The 27,322-nt window shown below is 39.4% G+C and overlaps 1 protein-coding gene across 1 annotated transcript in view; it reads right to left on the bottom strand.

Moving 5' to 3' along the window:
- Positions 1–27,322, bottom strand: part of LOC139132897 (E3 ubiquitin-protein ligase UBR5-like) — a 62,342-nt gene that overhangs the window by 16,263 nt on the left and 18,757 nt on the right. The window contains 27 exon segments of the mRNA XM_070699252.1: positions 1,988–2,118; positions 2,594–2,823; positions 3,346–3,592; positions 4,003–4,216; positions 4,738–6,203; positions 6,607–6,857; positions 7,126–7,368; positions 8,005–8,172; positions 8,594–8,741; positions 9,310–9,489; positions 10,179–10,353; positions 10,818–10,978; positions 11,788–11,896; positions 12,493–12,616; positions 13,247–13,356; positions 14,248–14,394; positions 15,065–15,156; positions 15,627–15,903; positions 16,382–16,583; positions 17,145–17,311; positions 17,835–18,033; positions 20,115–20,231; positions 20,960–21,041; positions 21,349–21,540; positions 22,287–22,441; positions 25,734–25,845; positions 26,908–27,030. Of these exon segments, the coding sequence (XP_070555353.1) occupies positions 1,988–2,118; positions 2,594–2,823; positions 3,346–3,592; positions 4,003–4,216; positions 4,738–6,203; positions 6,607–6,857; positions 7,126–7,368; positions 8,005–8,172; positions 8,594–8,741; positions 9,310–9,489; positions 10,179–10,353; positions 10,818–10,978; positions 11,788–11,896; positions 12,493–12,616; positions 13,247–13,356; positions 14,248–14,394; positions 15,065–15,156; positions 15,627–15,903; positions 16,382–16,583; positions 17,145–17,311; positions 17,835–18,033; positions 20,115–20,231; positions 20,960–21,041; positions 21,349–21,540; positions 22,287–22,441; positions 25,734–25,845; positions 26,908–27,030 (5,822 nt within the window).

Raw genomic sequence — 27,322 nt, 5'->3', positions numbered from 1 at the left:
TACGTGGGGTAATACCGGACCAACTGATCTGCCAGGTCAGTACCTCCCATATGCTGGTTGTAGTCAATCACACAGGTTGGTTTGATGACTGATTTCCATCCCTGTCGTGTGTGCTTGACACTCCCCACTCAGCTGTATGGGCTGAAGACAGAATGGTGACATCTCTCTTGTCTTGCCACTTCAGCGCCAGTACATCTCCTCTCCGTCGCCAGATAACCTTACCTGTTTTGAGTTTCCTCTTCAGGGCTTTAGGCATCTCCTTACGATTGCATCGGACAGTTCCCACTGTGACTGTATCCAAATGGCCAGGTCATCTACCAGAGTGGGTGAAATGTAATAACTGTCCATGTATAGACGGTAACCTTTCTCCAAGATGTTACACCGTTTCAACATCCCCATCACTGTTTGGTATGTCTGGTTCTGCATCAGCTCATACTCATCTGCTGTTGGATCAGGGACAAAGGTACTTCCGGTATACACGTCATAACCAATGGTGTAGCCAGATTTTGCTTCGTTCAGAGAAAATGCCTTCAGCCCAAATCGGTCAGGTTTCGATGGTATGTACATACGGAAAGAAAGTGGACCCTTCCATGGCACCATTCCCTCATCAAGACTGAGATGTTGTTCTGGGACGTACACTTCCCTAAACCTGCGTGTGATGATGTCATACACTGGCCTGATCTTGAAAAGGCTGTCAAAAAGTGGATGGCCTCTGCGATGGTAGTTGTTGTTGTCATTGAAGTGCAGATTGCTGTTGATGATTTCAAACCTGTTCCTAGTCATACATCTACTGAAAAAAGGTGTGGTTAACACATCATGGCAACTCCAATAATCGCTCAAATCAGGTTTCTGAACAAGCCCCATCGATATATTCAGTGCAATAAAAATAATCACCTCGTCTCTGTTTACATCTCTCCACTGACGCATACGGGAAAACTGACCCAGCATATCTGCCTGACTTTCTAACTTCATGTTCGCATATCTATTTGTTTCCCTTACAATGATATCAAAAATTTCATCAGTGAGAAAAAATTTAACAAAAGATAACGGAGTTGATTCACCTGATATTACTTCATTCAACTTCGGCTCGGCATCAAATGGCATGGTGTATTGCGGTACGTCTGCGTCACGGCTGGACGACCATCCGACCTCCCGATCCTCGGCCAAATCCACATCGTCTTCTGGATTGTCGATCGCGCCAATTTCAGCCACATCTACTTCTTCCAAATGATACTCGTCGTCGGGGTGTATCTTCTTCTTCGCTGTCGCCAGGAAATTCTGCCCGAACAATACGTAGATCTTCGCCGCCGTCGCTGCTTCGATGTTGTTCGCCGCTGCTAAACTCGCCGATGTTGTCTTCAGGCACTATGGCTGCCGCAGCTCCCACCTCACCGTCACTCACCGGACCATTGTCGCGCTGATTTTCGATGCTTTCCCTCCGAAATCCCAAAAATTCTTCATCACTGTCGCTGTCCAAAAAGTACTTCTTAAAAAAATCACGGTCTTCCGGGTTCACGAGCGACAGAATCTCGCTTTCAGTGAGGTCATTGTACGCGCTATTTGCATCCATGTTAAATATTTATGAGAGACAAAATGGCTGGCGCAATTTCGCGCGAAGGCTGACGTATTTCCTGGAAATTTCCATGCAGACTGACCTTATGACCCAGTTTTACTCCTTATATGGTACTAGAATAGGGTTCAAAGGCTATGGGAATGAAATCTTTGTCAGGTGACTTCAAAATCGCGGGAAATTGCGTTTCGAACATAGCGATGGTTACCAAGGGAGACTGTACGGATATATCCGTGCATGGCGCTGAGCGTGAGTTTGGGCGTGTACGGATATATCCGTGCATGGCGTTTTAAGGGTTAAAATTCTTCCCAATAGGCCATGATGAAAATCTTAACATTACAGGCTAAAAATGTAAGGCAGGTCACTGACCTCAAGTCTAGTTTTCCATGAACTCAGTGAGTTAGTCACAATTCTTACCTGCCATGTGATAAGATGATGTCGACAGCTTCATCAACTTTGGCTCTCAGTGATTCTTCACTGGCTAGTAGAAACAGTAACTGTGCTGGTGGTAGTTCTAACAACATACCAGTGATTTTACTAGCTAGAGACTGAAGAAAAACAAAAACAAGACACTCCACATAAGATTTCATAGTTCTGTGATTTTGAGTAACTGAGCTCAGACATTGAAAATTAATTATGGCTTAATTTATCAACAAAATAATAGTATTTTGATAGGCTGAGTCTATAGTTAGGGTCTTTGAATGCTTTCTATAATAAGAAATCACAGAAAATCTTTATCTTACTCAATGATGCACTGTATATGGCAAATCACTGATTCCATTATGCAGGGCAAACAATGCTCCTTACAAAAACTGCATGCTGAAATAATTTCCCTGCATATGGCCATAAGTAAAGGTCATATAATTATGTCCCGAAGAAAACTAAAGAGATTTAAAATTATCAAATAGGCATTCAACTTTCTCCATGGAAACTGAATCTTTCAGAGTTTTTAACGAAATGTAAGACCTCTTTCATTTGGCAAGGAGAAAGTTTTGGTGATCTATGGCTATGCTTTCCACTCACTGGTTGCAATGCCTGTACTCTGGGGAACAGTCTCTCTCCAAACGACTGTTTCTGAGGTGACAGTGGTTCGTAATCTTCATTTGGACGATCTGAACTATGCATGCTGTAGAATGGTCTAGCATCGTACGTAAGCTGACGAGATTCTCTACTTAGACGGCGCCCTCTACGTTCTGCTTGCCGTTGCAGCCTCTCCCGTTCTCGCTCTCTATTCCGCAGTCTCTGAATCAAACCTTGAAGAAATCACAAGATGGTTTAATATGACATAAACAATGGGTCCATGAATGTATCAGTAATTATTTGAAGAGTATAAAATCCAGCTTTCTGAAGGATGCAAACCTAAGAATCGTGGCAAAGGCTATGAACAAATTCCATTCAATACGCCACTGTAAAATTTTCATGGCAATTTATATTCACACAATGTATTCCTATGACCATGTTTGAATTGATCACATACAATCTTGGTGCATTTACACAACTTCCTGCAGTCTGCCTGTTGTCAAAGAAAGTGCCCTCCCTCAGACAGTGTGTTAACGTAATGTTCCACATTTAAGATTCCAAAACTCCTTGTGTCAGCCCAGCACTTGTTTATGAGGAAAAGAGAATGGTTGTGCATTGTGATCTCATACACTGATACTTTTTTCTATGTCTTTTGTTTGTTGAACAAATTGATGAGAGACAAGATAACTGGAAAGTTGAACACTTGGTGGCGCTTTTCACATGCTGACAACACATATCACTGATGGCCTACTCACTGTACTGAAGTCCTTTGCCAGTTCCCTGTACATCGTCCAAGTTGGGTAGTTTATCTGGTGACATGAACGCCTCAGCTATGGCTGTATAAAAACTCCTAGCCACTCCGCTGCCCTCTCCAGGCTCATCTTTGAAAGTGACTTTCACTCTGTGAACTGCCATGGGTTGCATAGCAGCACTGCGTCTGCCAAAGTGTGAATTCAACTGACGTAGAGTCTGCTGAATCAGTGCATTTCTCTCTCTTTCAACCTGAGGTCACATAAAGTACAAGAATTTTATTCAAATTAATGTGAGGTTACATAAAAACTGAAATGGAATGAATGACTGGCCCAGCAAAGCACTAGTTGTTGTTATGGATGCATCACAGGGGCTAATAAAAATATTTTTTAAATCATATTATATCATAGCATGACTGCTTTTGAATACATCTCTTGTTGTCTATTGTTCTACTTTATCAACTTTGTAGATCCATAAGCAGAAGACAGGTTAAGTAAGTCAAATGATATTTCATTTCTACAAATGGTATAATACCAACTGTGTGATCTGCTAATGACTATACATACATTCAATGGACTGGAGAAAAAACTGTTGAATGCAAAGTACATTAATTTCCGATCTTGTGTGACATACCCCTACAGTAAAACTCTTCGTTTACTTACCTCAAGTGTCAAATCTCTAGTTTGATTATTTCGGAGTTTTTCCATTTCTCTTCTGAACTTGGCCTCTTTGACTTCAAAGCCCCCTAGCTCACTCAAGATGGATCCAGGTTCTGCACCGACATCGTCCAGAAACACCCTCCCAAACAACTCAAGACACAAACGCCACCTTCCTAGCAGTGTATCAGAGGACACAAGGGGACCCACCATACCTTGTCTGGAAACATAAACATTGCAATTTGTAAGTATCTCAGTGAACCAAGGAAATGAAAATGCCACAGAATTTTTCTATTTATGGGCATTCTTGAACTTAGCCTGTTCATCCCAATTCCATGTAAACAGGTCCATACACACTATTGATAACCATCGATTTTGAGCCAAACCATGGAGGTGAAAGGGTTAAATCTAAAGATGGCTATGAAGTATTGCTTGTTTACATACTTAATTCCTTTGAACTCCATAATGCTTTGCCTCGAACATTATGTTGTGCAAAGTTTGCTTTCATCCATTATGGTCTGGGAGTGTGTAGATTATTGCTATTATTTTTTAGTTTTGGCAATGTCAGTGTATTTTGTGGATGTAAATAACATCTGTAATCTGGACCACAACACTGGACACTTGGATACATTATCAGTATAATCTAACAGGATAACGTCACAATTTCACTGGTATTGACAAGAGCATGTACATTCAGCCATGCGGTTGACAGAAGAATACAATATCAACATGTGTGTTTACCTTGAAAATAGGAATGTAGATCCCACTGGTTGTAGGTGTGATGTGTCTACAGTCACAGTTGGTCCCCCGCCACTACCACCTACAGTGACAGTACTGCTACTGGCTGTTGGTCCTGCATCACCAGGCATTGATGGTTGTGATGCAGAAGTTTTCTTGGTGTCCTTATCCTCTGACTTGGCTTTCTCAGTCTGTTCTGTGGATGGCTTTGGCTCTGCAGAGCCAGTAGATCTAATAACAGAGACACCTTTGCTCTGTGTAATGTTACTGACATCTGCTCCCTGTGATAAGTTCGCAGGTTCTTTGCCCTGTCCTGCAATACTTCCCTCCTTAACACTGGTTGACAAGTTGTCTGGAGCTGCTTCAACCATGACTATGTCACCATCTGAAGTTGAGGGCGCACTCTCGATTGGCTGTGAGGTCTGGGGTTGTGGTGGTTCACCACTGGCAGCTGCACCAGATGTGGAAGGTTGGAATTGTGGTGTTGACACGCTTGCTAGGTTCATACCCACATCACTTGTTTCAGCAGTTGGTTGTGAGGACCTTCCTGTCAGGTCTAATCCGGCTGGATGTTCCACTGGTACCTCAGCTAGAGTATGGTGCTGAAGAACTATTGGCTGGCGTGGAAACAGACTCAAGCGAGTTGGAATAATCTCCAGGTATCTCTGATCCACCGTTACATCTTGTGACTGCCCTGCTGCACTCTCCGACTTAGGAGGAATAATTGACTGGCATGGATTACCAAACAGTTCTTCTTTGCGTGCATTGGGTTGCAATAGATGGGGCTGTTCAGCCAGTGGCAGTGACTCCGCTAATGGGAGCTCAAATGGATCAGCCGGCGGGCAACCAAGGTGAGTGACAGAATCCGACCTTTGAAAGAATGGATGTTTGCGACCGCTGCTTGTTGACGGCAAACTGCGATCATCTTCAATGCTGTCTGTATCCAAGGCACCTGACTGGGTTACATCATCGTCTCCGTGTTCGTCAGTCTCATTGTCATCATCAGGGTCCCACACCAGTGATTCCTGTATGGTGTCTACATTATCAGCAACATCTTGATCACTGCTGTTACGCATGTAATAAATGACAGAATCAAGGATGTACGCCACATGTTTCAGCGCTGAGACATCAACAATCGGTAACGAATCAGAGTGTTCGGCATTGTGCGATCTCATCAACGACAAAGCGTAACTGAGAAAGTCATGTCTATTGGAGTGTGCTGGATCCCCACTGCCTGTTGGCCTGTTTCGTCTTTCAAATGTATGCAAGATATTGAAATCGTCATGCACTATTACTTCGCGAGAACGCTCTCGCAAGTTACGCATGTGGACAGAATGAAGCGGATGGCTAGGGTGAGACGGGTCAGTGGCTGCATTCAAGGCCTGTCCAAATCTTAGCTGAGCTTCTGTACTGTCCATGATAGCAACTAACCAATCCCATGTTGGCTTCATGTGATACTCCATAAACATCTACATGAAAAAGTGATATGATTGTCTTAATCAAAAGGTAGAATAAGGAAGGATTTTTTTTTAAATGACAGAATGTTTACGAGATAAACTGAGGGCGCTGTATATACTGTCTCTGGAACTGAGGTCATATATTGTGTGTGCTGCACTGAATCTCATTTAAATTAATTATGATCAAATGCTAATTTCAGATAATTTGATATAATCTGTAAGAAACCCATAAATTCAGTGAATGAAATTTGTAATTCTGAATAAATGCCACTGCATAATGATAATAACACAGACACTGTACAGTGCTTGGTGGAGCATCCAGGTACAAATGTATTGGCAACAGGACAGAAGCTAAATAGTAAAAAATAGTAAATTCACAAAGACAAAACCCATACAGCTATAAGAATTCACAAACCTGCAAGTCAATTGTTGTCTGATATGAGATATCCAGTGCCTGAGGCAATGGAGCTATTCCTGGGTAGTCTGGTAAGAGTGCTAGAAGATCCGATATCTGACGAATCACAATGGCATATGCACGGGCTAGTTGACTGGCAGTGGTTGCCATGGCATTGCCATGGTCTGCACCATGAGAGGCAGCGCTTGCTCCGACAGATGCAGTGCTGCGACGCAATGATGACGGATCTATGTATATCAAACCACCAGAGCCTGTGTTGAAAATACAAAGAAAAGATTTTATAGAATGTCATTGAAATTTCATGCATCAGCGTTTACAATATACCGCTCATAACTTGTAGATGTACGTTAGCTCTGTGATTGAACAAAAGACCGAACTGATAAGATGATTTGGAATAACTGAAAAAGTATGAGTTTTATCTATCAGGAAGTGATCAGAAAGAATGCATATTTAAAGAGCCATCTTAAGGTAAAAATTACAACATAAAACAACGATACCTTCAAGTTGTTAATGTCTTACTTGTTGCTGTTGTGGTTGCAGTATTGGGAGCTCCACCCCTAGGATTCCGCACAGCCCACTGAAGAGAATATGGAGCTTGTGTGGTGCGGTTTGCATGGCTACTGTTGCTAGGACGCTCCAGCTGTTCATCAATGAACTCAGTCTCATCGTTTTCCTCTTCCTCCTCAATCTCATCCATCTCACTCTCCTCCTGATTGGACGAGGAATCTTCCTCGGAGAAGAAAGCAGTGACGGATCCACCACCTGGAATGCGCAGACCAGAAACTGTATTGAATGTTAAACACACCACAGTTAGGCAGTGTTGCAATGTTTGACACCAATACAGACTTAAAAAGTTAAATCTACCAAGTACTTACACACAACAATGTAAGATGCAAAACCTGCATACATAGGTGGTGCTACATGCTGATGTGTACTCAATGTCACTGATACATCAATGTCCTCAAAACTTCATGCTTTTGCTCTATTTTACTTTGTGAGGGCAAACTTTGGCTTTGGCAAAATGTGACTAAATTGGTTGTGAAAGAGTCTGTGTATGTCACAACATCTATTATAACTCTTTGCATTGGTTTATATTTGATCAAAACTTTGCTCGACAATCTCAAAGAGTTAAAAAATGTTACAGAACAAAAACTATCACAGCCTGTTATGTACAGTGAGAAAGTTTATAACTTGAAATTGCAAGCATTGCCAGCTTAAGTCACTGATAATTAAACAAACTTCAACAGAAGTTTAAAACTATGCTGGATATCTAAACTGAGAGCTACAAGACTTTTTGTAATAACATAATAGGTACAAATATTAATAGTGCTTGATTAAACCCAAAACTGTACACTTCTCTACAATAAATATATAGAGAATGGAAACTTTGAAACCAACCTGCATCAGATCCAGCAGTAGCTGCAGTCACTGCACTGCGTCGACCACTCGCATTGTCTTGACTGACGTTATCATGGTCCTGATCATGGTCTTGGTTGCTATGGTTACTCTCACTGTCACTTTCGCTCTCAGCTAGGAGATCCAAGTCCATATCGCTGTCATTACCACCTTCAAGACAAAATTCAAATCCTTGAAACCATCACAATATATATTCTCTCAATGCTTTATTTCTTTGTACATTTTGGTAGTTTTGTTGTTTTTATGACAGAGCTAGACCAACACAGAGGATGCTGGAATAAGAATTTGTTTTTAACCCTTTCACCACCATGGTTTGTCCCAAATCCATTGTTTTCTATGGTAAAGTTGGACCTGTTCACAGGGAACTGGGGTGAAAGGGTTAAATGAATGTAACAAATATGGCATATGGAATATGGTAGTTAGAGTAAGTGTGGATCCTTTGTCCTCATCACAATGACTTGCAGTAAACAATACCGTAGAGAGAAAACAAAAATGTCATCTGTAATGGTAGTATGTCTGTTAAAAAATAGCAACACTTGTCTTTATAAGACATGAATGTCTGAACATTTACCTTCTTCTTGATCCTGGTCGTCATGGTGACTTTCACGATCTTGCTCATCAACATGTCCATCACTCTGTTGATCCTGTTCATCTTGGTTGTCATGGTCACCGTCGTCCTGGGCTACCATTTCACCTACAACACCTTCTACAACTTCAACCTGTATATCAAAGACATCATGCCATGTTATGAGCAATCACAGCAATGTGATATGACAAACTATGCACTTCTATGCGACAGAAGACAACCCCTACTGCTCTTTGTTGTCACACATGGCAGTGACACCAATACACAGAAAACTATTTTCACCAAGTAAGGTATCAATATGAATCAAAGACAAACTATACCATCAAAGCTGGTCAAGACAAAACTTTGAATGCTGTATTCACATCATGATGTGCTGAAAAGCAAACTGTCTTTCATGTGTTTGGGAATTTACACTAACTTGTAGACATCTTGTATACAAGTCATTCTATGTGACACATTATTCATTGCTGATAATTGACGCTTCAATAGCACAATCTTTCATATTTACTACACATGTACTTCAAGAATACTTTACTTTTGATCTCTCTGCCTATCATCCCACCTCCCTCTCTTCTGTCCCTGGCATTATTGTTGAGTGCACTCTGTGATGTAATGCTTTATGGCACTACATCACTACCTTCCTTCCCACTCTCTATATATCTGTGTCTAACTGTCTGTCTCTATCTCTGTCTCTAACCCACCTCTTCGACATCAGCAGAGACAATATCATCATCGTCTCTGTCCCTGGACCTGGCGGCATCATCACGTCTGCTCTGTGATGTAGTGCTGTGTGGCACATAATGTCTACTGCTGTGTCCACTTTGTCTAGATCCAGACTGTCTAGCTGGCAATGGCTCTGCAGAGAACAACTCAGCACTCCCCTGTGAGAAAGACAATAACAATGCATTAATTGGGTTGTTTCCTATTCTCTGTACAGGAATGGGGCAGCTTGTGTAAAACAGACTATGGAGTGTATTTTACATTCAATGAGTCTTTGTGATTGACTACGACAGAATTTTTGTGGGGGATGGCCCACTGCAGTCTCACAAAATTGTGGCCAGACTGGTAAATTATTTCTTTGTTGGACCAGTCAATGACTTCGTACAACAGGTGTGTGTTCTTTGTGACTTATGACATTCCATTACATTCCAATTTATGAAAAATGGTGGGACAACATGCAGAGAATACGTGGGAAATTATCTGAGTGACAACATTATCACACACTTACATTATATCCCTTTTCCTGCCAAGTCCATATTTCACCATCAGGTCAAGATGGTTAAAATTAGAAACACAACGTATTCCATATGATGTATTTTAACATAATACTGTACATTTGAAGGCTGTTGAAAACATAATACTGTAAAGTTGATTTTTTTTGGACAAAAGATGCTATAACATACCAAGCCAAGTGGGTGAAAATACGTCATGTTTTGGCTCAATACCGCTTTTTACTGACTTGGCTGATGGGGAAGTGATACAGTTATTACTGTCTGGCAGGAAAAGGGTTAAACAACCAGGTAAAGTGCAAAGTGGTGTGCAAAGATACTATGAAGTGTAACCTACTGACCTGAATTGCATCTACATGTGAATTGACCAATGAGAATGGAGCTGTAGGTCTAGCCACACCCACTCTGACTGGAGCAACCAATGAGTCTGCTATTTCACATAACTCTTCAATGGCAAGGTTGATCAGTGCTTGGAAAACTCTCTTACATCTCACAATGGGCTGAGATATGCTGGTTCTGAAATCAGGAAAGCCACATTGGTGAAAACATTATACAGCTGTTTATGGAATCCCTCAATCTCACATATATCATGAATATAGCTCTAACAAACCCACAGGAAATTATAGAAAGGAAACTATGAAGGTAAACAGCTCCAGACAAAATCGTATTGTATGATATTTGAAAGGGAGGAGCAACAGGCTTTTTTTTTAAACACAACTTCTTCAATCAACGTTATACTTTCCAAAGTAAATACTTCATGATGATTCAAAATTTGGCAGTAGTAGGATCAAATATGGAGAAATAGAACCATTCAGTTGAAATACACTTTACACATACTCTACAATTCTTTTTGTGGATAATATTGAAATCTATAAAATATGAAATATTCTTACTAGGAATGGTAAGTCGCCCAAACTGAAAACAGATAAGATACATACTTTTTTAAAAGATACGTTGTAGGTATAGTCTGGCTGACTTACGGTTTCTTTCTCCCTGGTGCCATCTCAATACTGAGTACAACAAATACTCTGGCTACCGAACGTACAAATCTCCTGACAACATCAGATGCCTCTGCCTTCCTGCCTGGAATACTGTTGTTTTGAAGTTCGCGTATCAGAGTTGATAACAATGCATCCAGCATCTTGAAATGACAAAGAAAGACAGACAGACTAGTTTAGTGATTTACCTTGACTAGATTCCTTGAAGAATGATGCGAGAAAAGTAATTTGATATCCAAATACTTAAACTCATTAAACATATTATAATTTAGAAGAATTTAGTAGTAGGTTCTTGGAGTTACAGACTTAAACATGCACAAGTCTATTTTTTCTGCTGGTTGTTGTCTCTGGTGAAACGCTTAGATTCACGCCAAAATTCTCCATCCTTTAACATTTGAATGTCAGTTGAACCAAATCATGTAATTACAGCCAATATCAACAAAATCACCAATAAAACACAATGCTTATGCTGGAATTATGGTAAGCTGGTGACATGGTGTTCATTTCTTAAGTGACAACTGCTATGTGAACTGAATGTAGAAAATCAGTGCAGACTTTGGCAAACTGACAACTAGGACAGTACGCTGAGCAAGTCAATCAACTAGTAAACCAGTGACCTTGTCAGGGTTACGATTTTGTAAAAAGCTTCAGTGTACATGTCCAGTAAGTCAACTTCGCCTTGCTTCATTCTACCACTGCTGCATTAGTTTTCCTGATACCGGTACATTTGCATGCTATGCATTATGCAAGTTGATTGTGAACAGATTGTTAGAGTATTATACATGGTAGATATTTTATATACTTTGATGTTTGACAGGGTCTATATCATCAGTGCCAACAGACACCCTTTACGTTCATATCCAAAGGTTGTGTTGACTAATCTTAACTGACAACCTGTCGTATTTGACAAATCTATACAGATTAAAGAAAGCTGGGAGCAACTTATTCCTACCTCCACATTACACTTGACAATGAGACAGTGTGTAAAGCAGTCTAGTCTTGAAGTACCACTCTGCTGTGACAGATACGTCATGTCTTCTGGCATTGAACTGTAGGGATGTCTGAGGGGCAGAAACAATCACACAATAACACAATAATAGTGTCTCTCCACTCTTCAAAATAATTGTTACAGTTATGATAGTCTGTGATTATTGCCAAGCCTATCTCATAAAGATACTGTAGCCTGTGATAATTGTCATACCTATATATGCATCTTCTCTTGTTGAATGAAACGTACGATCAAAACAAAAGTTTATCACATGACCACTTTTGAGTATGACTAATACAAACTAATCATGTAAACATGAAATGAATGTAATAATGTGTAAACTTTCTGAAAACTCAAGTACAACCACATCTCATATGGTTCTTGGACAGTCATCCTTGGCCAGTTTACCAAATTGAAATGTATTCTCATCAAACTAATGATCCCAGACCCTATCCCTAACTGGTGGGCAGAAAATGTCCAGGGGATAAAGGGTCCTGATACCTCAGATATACCGGTATAGTTCAAAACTGAACTACATTATGTCACTAAACTGATGAGAAACATACAATTTCCCAATACAGGCACAATTTCTATCTCACAGAGTCAGAAAAGAGTACCGAAAGTTAAAGGATTAAGTTGGTAGTTTCATTTGAATATCATTGTTCTCACCTCTGATTGTCTTTATATCCACTATTGATCATTGCTTTGACAGCTTGCCAGTCTTGTAAAACTCTTTCTAATGCTTTCCTGGTAAATCTAGGTGGCTCTAAGTTATGCTCTGGCATATCTTGATCTGAAATATTGTATATGATATGGTGTCATTCACACTCTGATATGGTCATATTGGTGAAAAATGTTAGTGAAAATCATGTGGGGGAGGGGAGGGGGCATTGTCACACTGGCTTTAGATATATTTATGCGTAAATATATGTAGACATGTACATATACACAAAAAGACGGACACACATAGAGATGACAGACACTCTCTGACCTAAATGGACACCTCTGTACAGCTTTTTGAAGCTGAGTATATAACAAGTTCAACAGAATTTACCTGACTACTGACAACAATTCATAAGAAACTAATGCCTCTTCATTTGACAATCTTTTTATAGGGATACTTTGCTCCTATAGAAACTTACACCCCTTTTCTTGAAGGCATCTCTTTTCAAGAATGCCCCTCCTTTTAGAAACTTATGCCTTTTGGCAAGACCTCTCTCAAATAAGGTCAGTCATTTTGTAAGAAGATCTCTATATAGGTAACTTTATTGATCTAAAGGATGTCTTTACTATAATTGTTACATTCAATACAGACAGCAAATCAGGGCCATCTCTGGGATACGCATATCGCAAACAGATTTACAATTGACAAGTTAAATAAGAGGTTTTCTGACATATATCAGTGAAGAATGATATGACAAACCTGAGTCAGTAACTTTCCTAACACTTCTGTTCCTGGTAGGATGGTATTGTCTCTGCTCATTCATCTGTCTTGCCACTGTCTGCACTAGAAACAGTAGAATGTTTTCACCTCTGTAGAGAAATCACACATCATGATAAGCCTTGCATACTCATTATGCCTGTGTAAAAGCCCAACTCTACCATTGGAAACAACAGGGCTGTATCAACATTTGGTAATAACAGGGAGAGAAACTTATCCAAACAAGTTTGATGCTGATCATGTCACAGCATTGCAGCAAATAAATAGCATGAACACATACAGCTATACATATTGATCTGGAGATTAACACATTTCTGTTTTCTTATTTTTGCTGTTGATTTCACTTTTGTATATTTTGGAATATCTGCACATCAACAAATAATACAATTAGGAAATATGTCACACACTATAGCACTAATTTAGAAATTTCTTAAAAATTTCCTGGATCCAGCCCTATATCCCTACATGAATCATGTAAATTTTATTGCATCCAAAAAAAAAAGTTTCTCTGAAGGTGCTTTATATTGGTTGATGGGCATACCAATGATAGCTGGACATTGAGGTTTAGAATATGTGTGATGTGTTTGTTGGATGCAGCTCAACTTTACAACGATGTTCATCTGAATCCTTCATTTATTTAGTAGTAAACATCACATTCAGAAACACTCTCACGGGTGAACTAACTCTGTGGTCTGAAGTCCAGTATCAACAAGTTTTGCTGCTCTGAGCAGTGTAGATGCCATTTCAGCAGTCAGATGGACTGCTGATCACTAATACACTTGTATGGTAAAGAATGTATGCAGGAATAGCACACTAGACTTTAGGATTGTTGGAACTATGTAAATTGGTCTGGCAATCACCGAACACCACTTAGGTATTCTTCTCGGAATGTCATCAACAGTCCCACTGACTCATTACATTTCTACACAAACTGTAAAGACTAGTTCTAAGCAATGAGCTACCAAATTGTGCATTCTACTCACCTGCTATTTGGTAAAGTAACCAGACCAGTTTCTGATATGAGTTTATTGAGTAATTCAAGTCGTGTTTTATGGTTGCCAGCAATCAGTGCTTTACAATCACATTTCTCCCAGCAATCACAGTAGGCTGTCGGAGATGTTTTCTTTAATCTTCAAAATAAAGAAAATATTACAGTCATAAATTTAGAAAGGAAATAGGTGGACGAATCTCTTAGTCACACCTATAATGCTATGGTATATTAAACCCTGATTGAAATTGACAAATATCAAAACTTGCAAGATGGTGCATCAACAACACTGTTCTTAAATGTTACCTTTTATCAATAACTTCTGCAATCTTCAGAGCTGACTGATGGATCAACACACGACAAGCAATAAAAGGCTGCTACTTGTTTCAAATAAAATCCCTTTTTCATAATGAACAAACCATAAGTGTTTAACCCTTTGAACCCGGCTTGGACGAAAATGTCCACATGATGTCATAGGTCATCAGGGGATCAGGGTTCAAAGGGTTAAGGGACAAATTCTTGGAGCTAAACTGGTGATACTTGTATTTTAAAGAGATGTATTACTTTTCTCAAGCACGACTAGGTCTTCATTTGTAATTTGTGATGCTGGTATATACAAATGTGTGAAACAGCATGTACACTAAGTAACAGATTGGAAGATTCAGAAAGCTTCACTTTTGCCATGTATATTTCCTAGCAAAGAATCTCACAAACTCATTACTGGTATATGCAGTGAGATCAAAATCAAATAGCTTGATCCTGACAGATGAAATTTTACTGCAAAGTTTTTTTTGGAATTACAAATGACCTACCTGCAGTCATGACCTTTGTGACAGACTCTAGCACACTCTGTACAGCAACACAGACTGCCAAGTAAACCACAGGTACGGCACTCAAAGATATCCTGGCAAACAAATAACAGTGATAGCAATGTTACCATTGCAGTAGCCTGATAATACAGCCAGGTTGGTTGTCTTGAATCAACCATAGTACATCCAATCCATGAACAAGGAGATTGACACGAGCTTTTCAACTGTTCTGCCGATGTTACAATCTTACAGATTTTCATGGACACAGATGAGAGAATGTTATCAACCCGTAGTTCCAACAGCTGCTAGTATACTACTTCAAAGATCGAAATTATGAATTTCCTGATACTGCCCTCTCTTTTGCATAATTCAAACCAGAGCTAAAAAGAATGTTGTTAAAATTGAGCAGTTCTTGAACTTTTTTGAATAGCTAACACTGGTGAGTGTAAGTGCTTGGAAACATTAACCCTCTCACCAACATGGTTTGGTCCAAACCCATTATTATCAATGTGGGTGTGGACCTGTTTACAGGAAATTGGGGTGAACAGGTCAGAATAGAGCATACCTGGTTGATATGTTCAGTTCCAGTCCATGTAAAACTACACGTATCATTACAACACAATACATGTAATGGTGAATTGTTTAGATTACTTCCTGGTGGATAAACCATTCTCATTTTGATTTCTTTCTCTACATTGTCTCTGTCCTCTTTCTTGTCACTTTTCACTTTCTCTCTAGCCTGGGTCTTGGCAACTTGCTGTATGGCATCCAGTATTGTCACTGCGGCAGCGTAGGCTCTGCCATTGACTGCCGCCATGAATGGGGTGTTACCTTCTGTGTCCCTGGTAATACACAAAACACAGAATCTTGTAAGTCAAGCACATGATCTGGATAAAAGTGATGTGTTAAAGATCTAAATTTAAACTCATATGCCTTTAACAGAGGTTGTAAAGTTGAACCATAACATCTACAGATTAATAATACAACCACAGCACAGTGTTGAGATTTCATCAAAATTGAACAAAAAAAATAAAAGCTCTTTCAGGTATTTATATACATACCAAATATGAGCTAAAAAGGAAGCTTCCTAGCGTCAATCTTGGGTCATTACAATAACTTGCAAAACTAACATTTTTGCAAGGAAGAAATTTTTGCACGGGAGGAATCATTATAAGATTATGATTCAACAAATTCAAAAGAGCAATTTTTCATTTTTAATATTCATTTCTTAATTACTGTGAAAACATATTATGAAAACCTGACCTTGATCACACAGTTGAGTCAAAATATGCATACGACACCAAAGGAAAACAGACTCACTTTGCCGAGAGTAGATCTCCAAGGTATGGTTGTAGCAGTGGTATTTCACAGAGTAACTTCAGTATGAGATGAGCATTGCCTTTCCTATCTTCCACAGTCAGATTAATAGGTTGTCCACTGACAACTGACCCTGGTGATGAGAAGGCACTAGCAGAACCAGCTGTGGCCGCCGTCGTCAGACTCACATTGTCCTCTTCATGATCTGATCATCAAACAACACAATGTCACATATTGAGGGGGATAAACAACACATCAACTAAATACACTTTCACAGTTTTCACATGCACTTTGTCAAAGCTGTACCATCCTGTATCCTCTAAGCAAATCTGATCTTCGAACAACACAACATCACATGAACGAGGGGTGTAAACAAAACATACCATTCTATATCTTCTAAGTATATCTTATCTTCAAATCAACACAATATCACATGTATGAGGGCTGTAAACAACATCCTACACACTGCAGAATTTTCACATGCATTTTGTCAAAGCTGTACCATCCTGTATCATCTAAGCAAATCACACTCCTGCACTATTTCAAGATTTCTTTCCATGGCCATACCAACTGAAAATTCTATCACCCTTACATGTATAGCATCTAATTCCACGATATACAAACTTCAAGTGTTGTTTGTGTGTTTTCCAAGGTAAATACTGAATACAAACATTAGATCTGAACACATCAAGAGCTGCAAGCATGATGCTGTAAGAGTGGTTTGCTGTCAGAGCAGTTCAGGACCAATGCACATGCTGTAACTTACCGGAATAGAGTGGTGGATCAGGAGGCCAATTAAGAGTTGGTAGAGGTGGTGGTTGTGGATCTTGGCTTGCAGCATCTCTGCTTTCATCCTGTGGTAATCCACTGTTACTGCTAGCCCCTGATCTGCCAGCTGATATCGAACGACGCATCATTTCACGCAGATTAATACTGAATGGACAGGACACAGAAAGTCAAATGATTTGTATGAAGTCCAATTATTTGTAAATTTTACTACACTGCTGTAAATAAGCTAGAAACATTCTAGAGTGAAAGAATACACCAGTAATTGAGGGGAAATTGCCACTTGGGCGTTTTAAATCTGCAGATATTACTTTTTGTTTTTATTTCTGATTGAAATGGATGTTGAAAATATATGAGTCGATCAAAACCATCTTTCCCCATAACATACAATATTCATTGAAAGAATGGTGATTTTGCATAAACTTCTCAATGACAAATCATATACATTAATATAACACAGTAACAATGCCTTTATTGTCTAAATAACAATTCCAACTGGTGTAACGAATTTTCCATATCATGGAAAAATCAATGCTTTTTTTATAAGATAGCCACTATGTGTAACTTATTCAATGCGTCCAATGCATTCATGTAACATAGAGTTACCTTGTCAAACTTTCTATATGAAAATTCCAATGAATTTACGCCATCAACACTAACAATGACTTACTTTCTAGATGAAGAAGCACCACTTCCACTGGCATTATTAGCTGCAATGGCGTTAGCTATAGCATCCATGGCGTTGGTGACAGCACTGATGTGACTGCTGACATGATCCAATGCTGAACTCAGATTACTTATACTGCTACTACCAGCAGCTGCCATGGGTGCTGGGTTGTTGGTAACTGAACTACTGCCACTACTCTCACCTAATACAACAGGCAAGATAGTGATATGAGAAAGATAAGATTGGGAGGTGGTTTGTTAGAATCAGGTTTAATTATTTTTCAGAAATTGCATACGATGGCAACCAAGACATTCTCTATGGAATAAACATGTAGAATAATGATACAGATACATGTAAACATTTGATTGGTATTGGTCTAAATAAGAAGTGAACTATAATAAGTTCCATGACAAAATTGTTCCATTCAGCATCTCAGTTCATTACCAATTACTAGCGCTCTCCTTTATAAACTTGTCGAATCCAGAACACAACAATGCTTCCACTTGCCTGCTAAACTTTCATCCAATCTTTTAACCCTTTTCCTGCCAAGTCGGTGAAAATCCGCTTGAAATTCGGTGTAGCCAGAATCTAAGCACTGGTGACCGTTATTCTCCCAACCCGGTGGAAATCGGGCCCTTTTTGGGTACCCCCTTTCCTGCCAAGTCGACGGCACTACGTTTTGCTATCCCCTGTGCGTTTAGGGGTCATCCGAGGAGAGGTTTTCTGACAAGGAACGCCTTTCCCCTCGAAATGGGTTCGCAGGGAGTCGATAGACAGGGAAAGGTGCAGAAACCTGTCCGCCAGTCCCCCACACCCGAGGGGGGCTGGGTTTTTTTTACCGCTTTTTAGCGGACTTGGCAGGATAGCATGGTGACGTTTTCTGGCGGAGTTGGACGTACTTGGCTGCCTGGCACTATAGAGATTGCTGCCGAACTTGACCAACTCGGCAATGCTAATCTAGAAGGCTACCTCTTGCAAATGACTTGGCAGATGGTGCCGATGGTGCGAGACGAAAGTCACTTATTCAGTTGTGCGTGACTGAAAATGAGAACGTATTTTTGACGGGACGGCTCGACTTGTTCCTCCGATGGAACGGATATGAACAACTCGGAAATACCATTACAAACTGGTGTCCGACGTACTAAGCTGGGCTTCAGCTCTGCAAGTTCAAGCCAGGCAACGTCCTTCACCGCCTTGGCCGTGCCATTCAATGGACGTAGCTTTGGATTTTTATTTATTCCATCGTCCGAAGTATTGGCTCTGGTTTGCAGGCAAACGTATCCTCTTGCCGACGCATTGGTAACTACGTACGCTGTTTGCGTACAGAGAATTCAAAAGGTGACATAAGGTCAATATGCTGTACGGGGATACCGCCTGCATTTAGCAGGGACTGCTTTTGTTATGCAAACCAGCTAGCAGTACAATATGGCTGCCAGGCATGTGGACACGTCGATGGCTAGAACAATGGAAGCATATTGCGTTGTACCCATGCATCGCAAAAGTGAGACTGACGACTTGGGTGTAGTGACTGGTTATCACTGGTTAGCTGCAGCCCAATCCATGTAGGTACAAACCCGTACCTGACTGAGGACCGCTCGATTAAGTCGGTAATGAACGGTAACAGTCGTAAGCCAACTCCCAAATGAGCTGGCTAAACTACGTGGAGCTGTGCTTCAATGGTTCAGCCATGTCGTTAATACAACGGCAAAAACGTAGTTTTTGTGCACACTGCCAAGTCGTTGAAGGTACGTATTCAATTGACCCTACCCTGGGGAAACAGGACAGGTTTGCGGTGCTGCTGCACCCCTAGCACGACCCCAGGGTCTCTGACTAACAGACGAGTGAGGTGATGTTTGTGCCTAGCGGACGTGCGCAATACTGAAGGAGTTTATTTCAGAAAAAATAAACATGAAACGGCAATAAAATGACGCACTCCCAGGGGCAAACAAAGCCGGTGACCTCAATTTTTTTCTGCAGTAACCCTTGAGCTCCTTCCCCTGTCTACGGGCATGTAGAAATTATCGAAGTCTAACACGTATAAGTACGGCTAAAACTACCCTGAAAATGGGCGATTTCTGCCAAAATGGCTGGCAGGATAACATGCAGGAGAGCCAATCTTTTGCAGGCACATATTATGGGGCGGTTTTCTACTGACTTGGCAAAATAACGGACAAGGGCGCTCGGCAGGAAAAGGGTTAATACTATGTCTGACTCTCCTACACCCACTTTAAAAGAACTAAGATTTACAGGTGCATCATGACTAATATGTAAATGAAGGCTTACCACTGTCAGCATTGGTTGTAGGATAACACATAGCTATGCAGGTATGGATGATATTCCTGTTACCGTCTGAGCACTCTTTGATCAGCTGTTGTATCTTGCTTTCCTTGGAGGGTGAGTCTGTAGACAAACACAGAGTAACTCTTGTCAGTTGTGCTGGGCAGCAGACAGTGAAAAGTGTATCAGGGTTCACAAGTCATGTTGCTCAGATTTGCCGTGTTTATCAATGCTACCTAAGCAGGAGACAGCAGAAATACGACCGGGGTTCCCACGACATTTATCTATCTTCCCAAAGCTTAACAAACAAGTGTATCTCCAAGAAACTATTGACAAACAGAAACAGACAATTTGCTGCATCAGGACTTTCAAGGAAAGTTTCAGATTTCATTCTCAGTATCATTCTTTCTTTCTCCAAGGGGGTTAAAGTTCACAAATCACCAAACTGATTCCGGTGCCTGTCTACTCAATTTGGTTGACTGTGCAGATCTTACCACTTTGTACATGTTCCATTGGAATTGGAATACCATCGAGTTGATACCTTTCAGTCTGAATATGCATGTTTATTTTTTGATATATCAGAATTACACTTTGTCAACTTTTTGAACTTTAATTTCTCATTTACATGAGGAGCTTATGAGCACAAGTGAGATGTATAAGAATTTTTTTAAATTGGTAAAAAAGCATACAGCTTTCAGCTAGTGATAACATAACTGAAAGGGGTCACACAGTGATAACAGAATGAAGATGAAGACCATGAAGATTAAAACCCTTTGAGTCTACCACTGTTGATGGTTGCAGTACGCTTTCATATATGCCAAATGAAATTTCTATTTATTTCAGATACTTACTTGGCTCTTGGTCAAGATTATGTAAATATATCCTGACTGCTTCGTAGTCACATTTCAGAATTGACGGAATAAGTGTTTGTATCTGTAACAACATGGAGACACCATTAGATCCATCATTTTGTCATTGCCAACCAGTATAACATGCAACATTCCAGAATTCCTGACAGTATCAACTGCCATTAAACACACAACATATCTGTCAAATCGATATGTGTGTGCTCTGTTCATGTAAGTTATCAGGACCAGCAAATGTATAACTATTCCATATACAGTTCATTTGACACACAGCTCAATTTATGCGTAGTAAATTTCACACTTTTTTTTTCAAATTTTGCTGGAAGGATTGGGTTTCCATAGATGAGACAATGCATGCATCATACTCTATTTACCTGTAACGCCATGACAATGACCGCAGCTCTGTTTTTCAGAATACTGATGGTGTTATTCATGTGGTATGTACCAATACTCATACACTGCAATGGTGGCATATCAAGCCATATTGGATCACGTATCCCACCCACTGCATCCTTTGCTAGTGGGTAGAGAGCACCATTTCCATCTTGCAGCAATGTACATGTGTCCTGCAAACAATGTATATTAGGTAAGTTAACAGAACATTGAGATATTGCTACATAATCAAGTAGGTTGGTTACTAACAGAGGTATCTAATAGACCTTTTCCCGGTTATCCCACAATGCATTGCAGTGACTTTATCAAACACCATAAGTAAGCTCAAAACAGCGAAAACATGCTGATTTGTTTTGTACAACGGATTGTTATAGAAGAATGACACAAATTTGCAATTCCAAATAATGCCCCGTGTATAATCTAACCATCAGCGACGAAAATATAGGTCAGGGTGTAATCTGCCATAGAGTTCTATGAGTAACGTACCCTGCGTGTACCCTACGGCTAAAAAGTTCTATGCGTAACGTACGCTTTGTATACCTGGCGTGCACTACATCATGGAACCAGTAAAAGAACTATAATACCTTGAGTGGCTAACATCTGATGTATCAAATGCACAGTGGTTCATAACACTGTGATCAGCTCCCAGGAAAACTTTGTCTGGGTGAAATTCTTCAAGAGTTGGTTCTCTTTGACCTTAAAACTTGAGTGAGATGTTACAAATGTATCAACAAAGCTTCTGAACACTCTACCTTGTCTATTACATACATGAATGCATACCTTGGTAGAAGAGATACTGTGGGACTTGTTCATGGTGAGAATATACACAACACTTATTTTATTCCTCTAAGGCCAAAGCACTGCGACATACATAAAGTGCCTTTCTTTAAATGTACAAATAATAATGATATTTTGTTACCTGTCCTGCAGTATGAAGTGCTACATTTCTTTCATTTTGTCCAATGAATCCAGCAATTTCAGTTGGGAATACACTCTCTGTGTCCATTTTACCAGACCCTAAATCATGTACTACAACCTTCAGTGTTGTGCCAGTCTTTACCACAACATGCACTCCTGTTGGACAGAGATAAATTTGCATGTATCAGAAATTCATATCAAATTTTATCTTTTATTGTCAATGTGTTCCATTTTTCTACGGAATAACACATCTTTACACTGTTTGAATAATCACATGTAGTATGCAACTTGAAAATAAAAGATTCTAAACTTTTGCTTACCGTACTCGTCCGAGTATAAGCCCCCGGTTCGGCAACACTAAACAGCGGTAAAACTAGGGGAGGGGCTATACTCGAGCAACCCAATGTTATCTGGCATGGACGCTTAATTTATGCTAATTTTATGCACGATTTTTTTCAACACCACTCGATCTTTCTATCGCTTTCAAAATGACTTACACATCCAAAGAAATTGATTGTACAATCTCTGAATACAGAAGTGACATTTTGGTGAAATTTCAGCGTCGAAAAAACCCCAAACTTGAAACAAAGACGTCATGTATGCTGCTGATCAACAGTAATGTGAACAGGCATGCATTGCCCACACGGAAAGGCAACTCAATATTCCAATATCAAACTGTCTACATCTTGTGAAAACAAAACATAGCAGTGAAAATTGTAATAGTCACCAGGAACAGTCTTCACAAATGAATGGATAATTGCTTCAAACAAAAGAAACTGCATGTTGCAAGCATGAAAAACATCGTGGCCGTGAATGAAAATAAACAATGGCGGACGTGAGTGAGACTATTCTATTTAGGCGACAGGGGTGAGTAGGGTCAAAGAATCAAGATAGTACTGGAAAAACGTGTCATTTTCCTTACGATATTGTCAAGGGAACTCGTTTCCCATTGTTTTAATATCTTTTAATGGTTTCTTTATTATCTAAAATTAATTTTACCAAGTTAAATGACCAAATATACTCTCCTAACCTTTCTGTATTTGAGTTACACTAGGGTAGGGGCTTATACACGGATGTAATGCTTTTCTAAAATCCTCTAATATCAGTAGGGGGGCTTATACACGAGCAGGGGCTTATACTCGGACGAGTACGGTATATTTCGTCAACATGTTTTAAGGTTTTTGTATTAAGAAAAATAGCACCAATGGCACTTGATCACAACGGCACATTGTGAAACTACTCTATCTCTGGGTACACCTGTACATGAAATACTGAATGGGTAGGTGCTGCGGGTTTGGAGTTTGTCAGTAAATGCACACAGAAAACAAAGTCCCGAAGTAGCGAATTCCAGCCATTTTCAAACCACACTGTTTGTCAGTGGGGTAAGCAATATTCGCAAAAATCACATTTCCAGGCTAATAGACTATGTTTTACGAAATCACACGTCCTATTACAAAATAAAACGATCTTTGTCTTTAAATCAATGCGCCAGTAAACAGGTCCAGCAGCTAGTTATGTCATCAAGTCTGTAATGTTAAGGGTCATAACAAATGTGAGAAATCTAAAACATTAAATATGTTGTTTTTTATCAATTTATTACCAAAAGCGCATGAAAATCTCTGATACTTTGAATCAGCCATCCTGCATATTTGTAACATTCATCAAAATAGTCCACAATGTAGGATTGGTGTACATTCCAAAACTACATATATGAAAATCAATTAGTTAAAGGGGGTTAGAAATTTCCCAAAACTATCTAACCGCTGCTCCGTTTGGCTCCATTTTTCGGAATCGGAACCTTGGAATTAGTCTGAATATCTCTACCAAATATCAATGCAGTCTGTTCAGCGGTTTTTGACTTTTTGTCGTTTACGGAAAATGGACACTGTCCACCACCGGTTGAAGCTAACCCTATATCACAACTTCCAGATGTGATAATGACCTATGGTCATTATGTTAAAAAATACCGCCATGGCGCTTGGACATAATGACCGCCTAGTATTATCGGCATTTATCAACAACCACACTCACTGTGAATTAGACAGACCACGAAGTCAATGAGCAACATATAGCTGAAAGACTATTTTTCATATTGCGATTTTAAGCTCATTTTTATGAGAAAAGAGACATGTATATGTATATGTAGAAAAAGCAGAAGACATATTTGTAAATTGTTTGTTAAGTGACAATCATATATGCATCTCTTGAAATTTTGTGGTTATAAGGTATAACAGTAGTGTAAGAATAATGAGGTATGAATAAGTTAGTACAGTTAAGTTGACAGTAATTAAGATTACAAAAATTATACACTAAGCTGGGGAAATCTGATTGAAATAAATGTTGAAAAGTAGCAAAGTCATGGTCATCTTTTGTCTAATACCTTGTGTAAGTTCATGAACTTTACATAAATCTTGCTATAGATTTGTGCTAATGGGCAATAACTGTGTTTCAGATCATTTGAGAGCAATCTATCCATGACAGGTTTAAATTGTAATATACTTCTATTTAAAGGAGAGAAACTTCTCAAATAATTTTTTTCCCTGTAATTTGCTGTGAGAACACATGGACAGATGCTCAGGACTCTATGCTGGTGCTACCTTGATAACAAACCTACAACTTGTAACGTCATTGTCTAACCTGTTCACCCCAATTTCCTGTAGACAGGTCCACACTCTCTATTGATAACAATGGGTTTAGGCCATACCATTGTAGTGAAAGACTGTAACATGTGAGGTTGTGGATACTTAATCTCTGGAATGTCAAAGTCTGTATATGACTCAAGGATGATTACTTAACAAATGCCTAGGGTCATCTCAAAAGTGAGAATCTAAACTATGAAATATGTTTTTTTTAATGCTTTTGATGCCCAAAAGACCATAGAAATCTCTTATACTTCGAATCAGCCATCCTGCATATTTCTAACATTCATCAAAACCTCATTTCTGTTCACAACTCATAAAACAGTCCACAATGCAGGATTGGTGTACATTCCAAAACTACATATATGAAAGACCCCTAAAATCAATTAGATAAAAAGGGGGGTTAGAAATTTCCCAAAACTATCTAACCGGCGCTCCGTTTGGCTCCATTTTTCGGAATTGGAACCTTGGAACCAGTCTATGTATCGGTATCAAATATCAACGCAGTCTGTTCAGCAGTTTTTGACTTTTTGTGTTTACGGAAATGGACGACATCAAACACCGGTTGAAACCACCTCTATATCACAACTTCCAGTTGTGATAATAAAAAGAAGGGATCTTATGAACAGTTTTGAGGGAAGCTGGTATTGAAATCCAATATGATTATAAATTCAATAGTAAAAAAATTCCTTTTTACTTTAATGACCACAGAACCTAAAATTTTGTATTTCTTGAAATATTTCAGACCTGAGTCTACCTAAAGCTTCAGAGAAAAGTACCCTCTGTTTGACTCAAGGTCTACAACTTACCTTTAGAATCCACAGCTACAGCCAAGATATGTGCACTCTCTGGAAGTAAGATTTTCTTAGGAGTTCTCTGAAAGCACTCTGGAATCTTTGGAGCAGTGTTTGCTTTTACAACCTGAAATTCAATAACGTTTGTTCACGATTTTCATGCAATGTTTGAGAGTCTACTTCAACTCCATCTTGTTTATACTGTAGTTTCTCGAAGACAATAACATAACACAAAGGAAGACATTTCTTGCAACAATTAAAAGTAAAATGATTATTATGTCATTGGATTCAGTATTCTTTAGTCATGTGTGTGTAAATGAATAAGAAATATTGAGACTACACCCTTATGCTGCAAGTTCATATGTCACCATCAGATCAAGCTGGTTACAACAAGTGAAGCATAACAGGTTTCACGTGTTGCATTTTAACAACAAATTGACTATTTGAAGGCCCCTGAATACCAAGTTCCTTAAATATGATTTTTAGTGATGAAACATGCTACATACTTAATGGGTGAAAATATGTAGAGTTTTGGCTCAATAATGCTTTTTACTGACTTGGCAGATGAGGAAGGGAAACTGTCTGGCAGGATTAAGGTAAGGTTAAAACATTTCTGTCAGACATTCTGATTTCATTTCATAAATTTCAATAGTAAAACTGGAGTGTGTCACTGAGATGGAGAGCTGATAAGTGTACTGTGGTGAGTACCAGTTCTTATAAGCTTACTACAGGGCTCTGTGTAATTTCCCGTTGCGAATACAAAATCCTTGATGATCACAAGGACTTTGTCAGTATTTGTATAATCCACAGCCTGGTATTACTTGTGAATACTACCACTAAAGGCTGATAACACCATACAGCAGTTTGTGACATAGGATCCAAGATTCTGCTGTTATAAAGGTCTTCGATAAACCTGTATACCACCAGACTCTTGTCTTGTCAAAATTTCTGATGTAGCTGTTGTGAACAGGGAATTTTTATAGGCACAAACAACTGACATGCAGGAAACAACACATGAACTTTAATGTTATGGTAGAACTGTGTAGTCAAGAGGGAATGCTTTCTGTGGAGTGGCCACACAACTGACAACCAATGACGTCCACACAAACATTTTTACTGCATTCATGTTGATGGCATAGAAGTTAACCCTGGCTCATAAACTAGAGACCGTAAAGAATTGTGAACTCACCTGGAGTTGATCCAGTCGTAACAGCCTGCACTCTTGTAATATAGACATGGGGTCTTCCAATGTGCTGCCACTTGATGCGACCTCTCTGGTTGGAAACTTGACAGCCGCATAGTCACCATCAACCTGGAACAAAATCATGAAAATTACAAACAATTTGTTTGATGTAGTTCACTTATTGTTCTATTATGTGTATTTTCCAAATTCACACTTCCAAGTCTTTGTTCTCCGTTGAAGTGTCACTCCGTTGAAACAATTTGCTGTCTGTGTAATTTTAAGGGAATAAAAAATGCACATCAAGCTGTAACAAACACATTCCATCTCTCGATGTACCATAGACGACACTCCAAAATATTCATTTTTTCGTAATACATTTATGTTCATTCTAAGAACTTTTCAATGTAATATCTTTTACATT

This window comes from Ptychodera flava, chromosome 5 (genome assembly GCF_041260155.1).
Source record: "Ptychodera flava strain L36383 chromosome 5, AS_Pfla_20210202, whole genome shotgun sequence".
Classification (NCBI taxonomy): Eukaryota; Metazoa; Hemichordata; class Enteropneusta; family Ptychoderidae; genus Ptychodera; species Ptychodera flava.
This window is presented reverse-complemented; position numbering and strand designations above follow the sequence as displayed.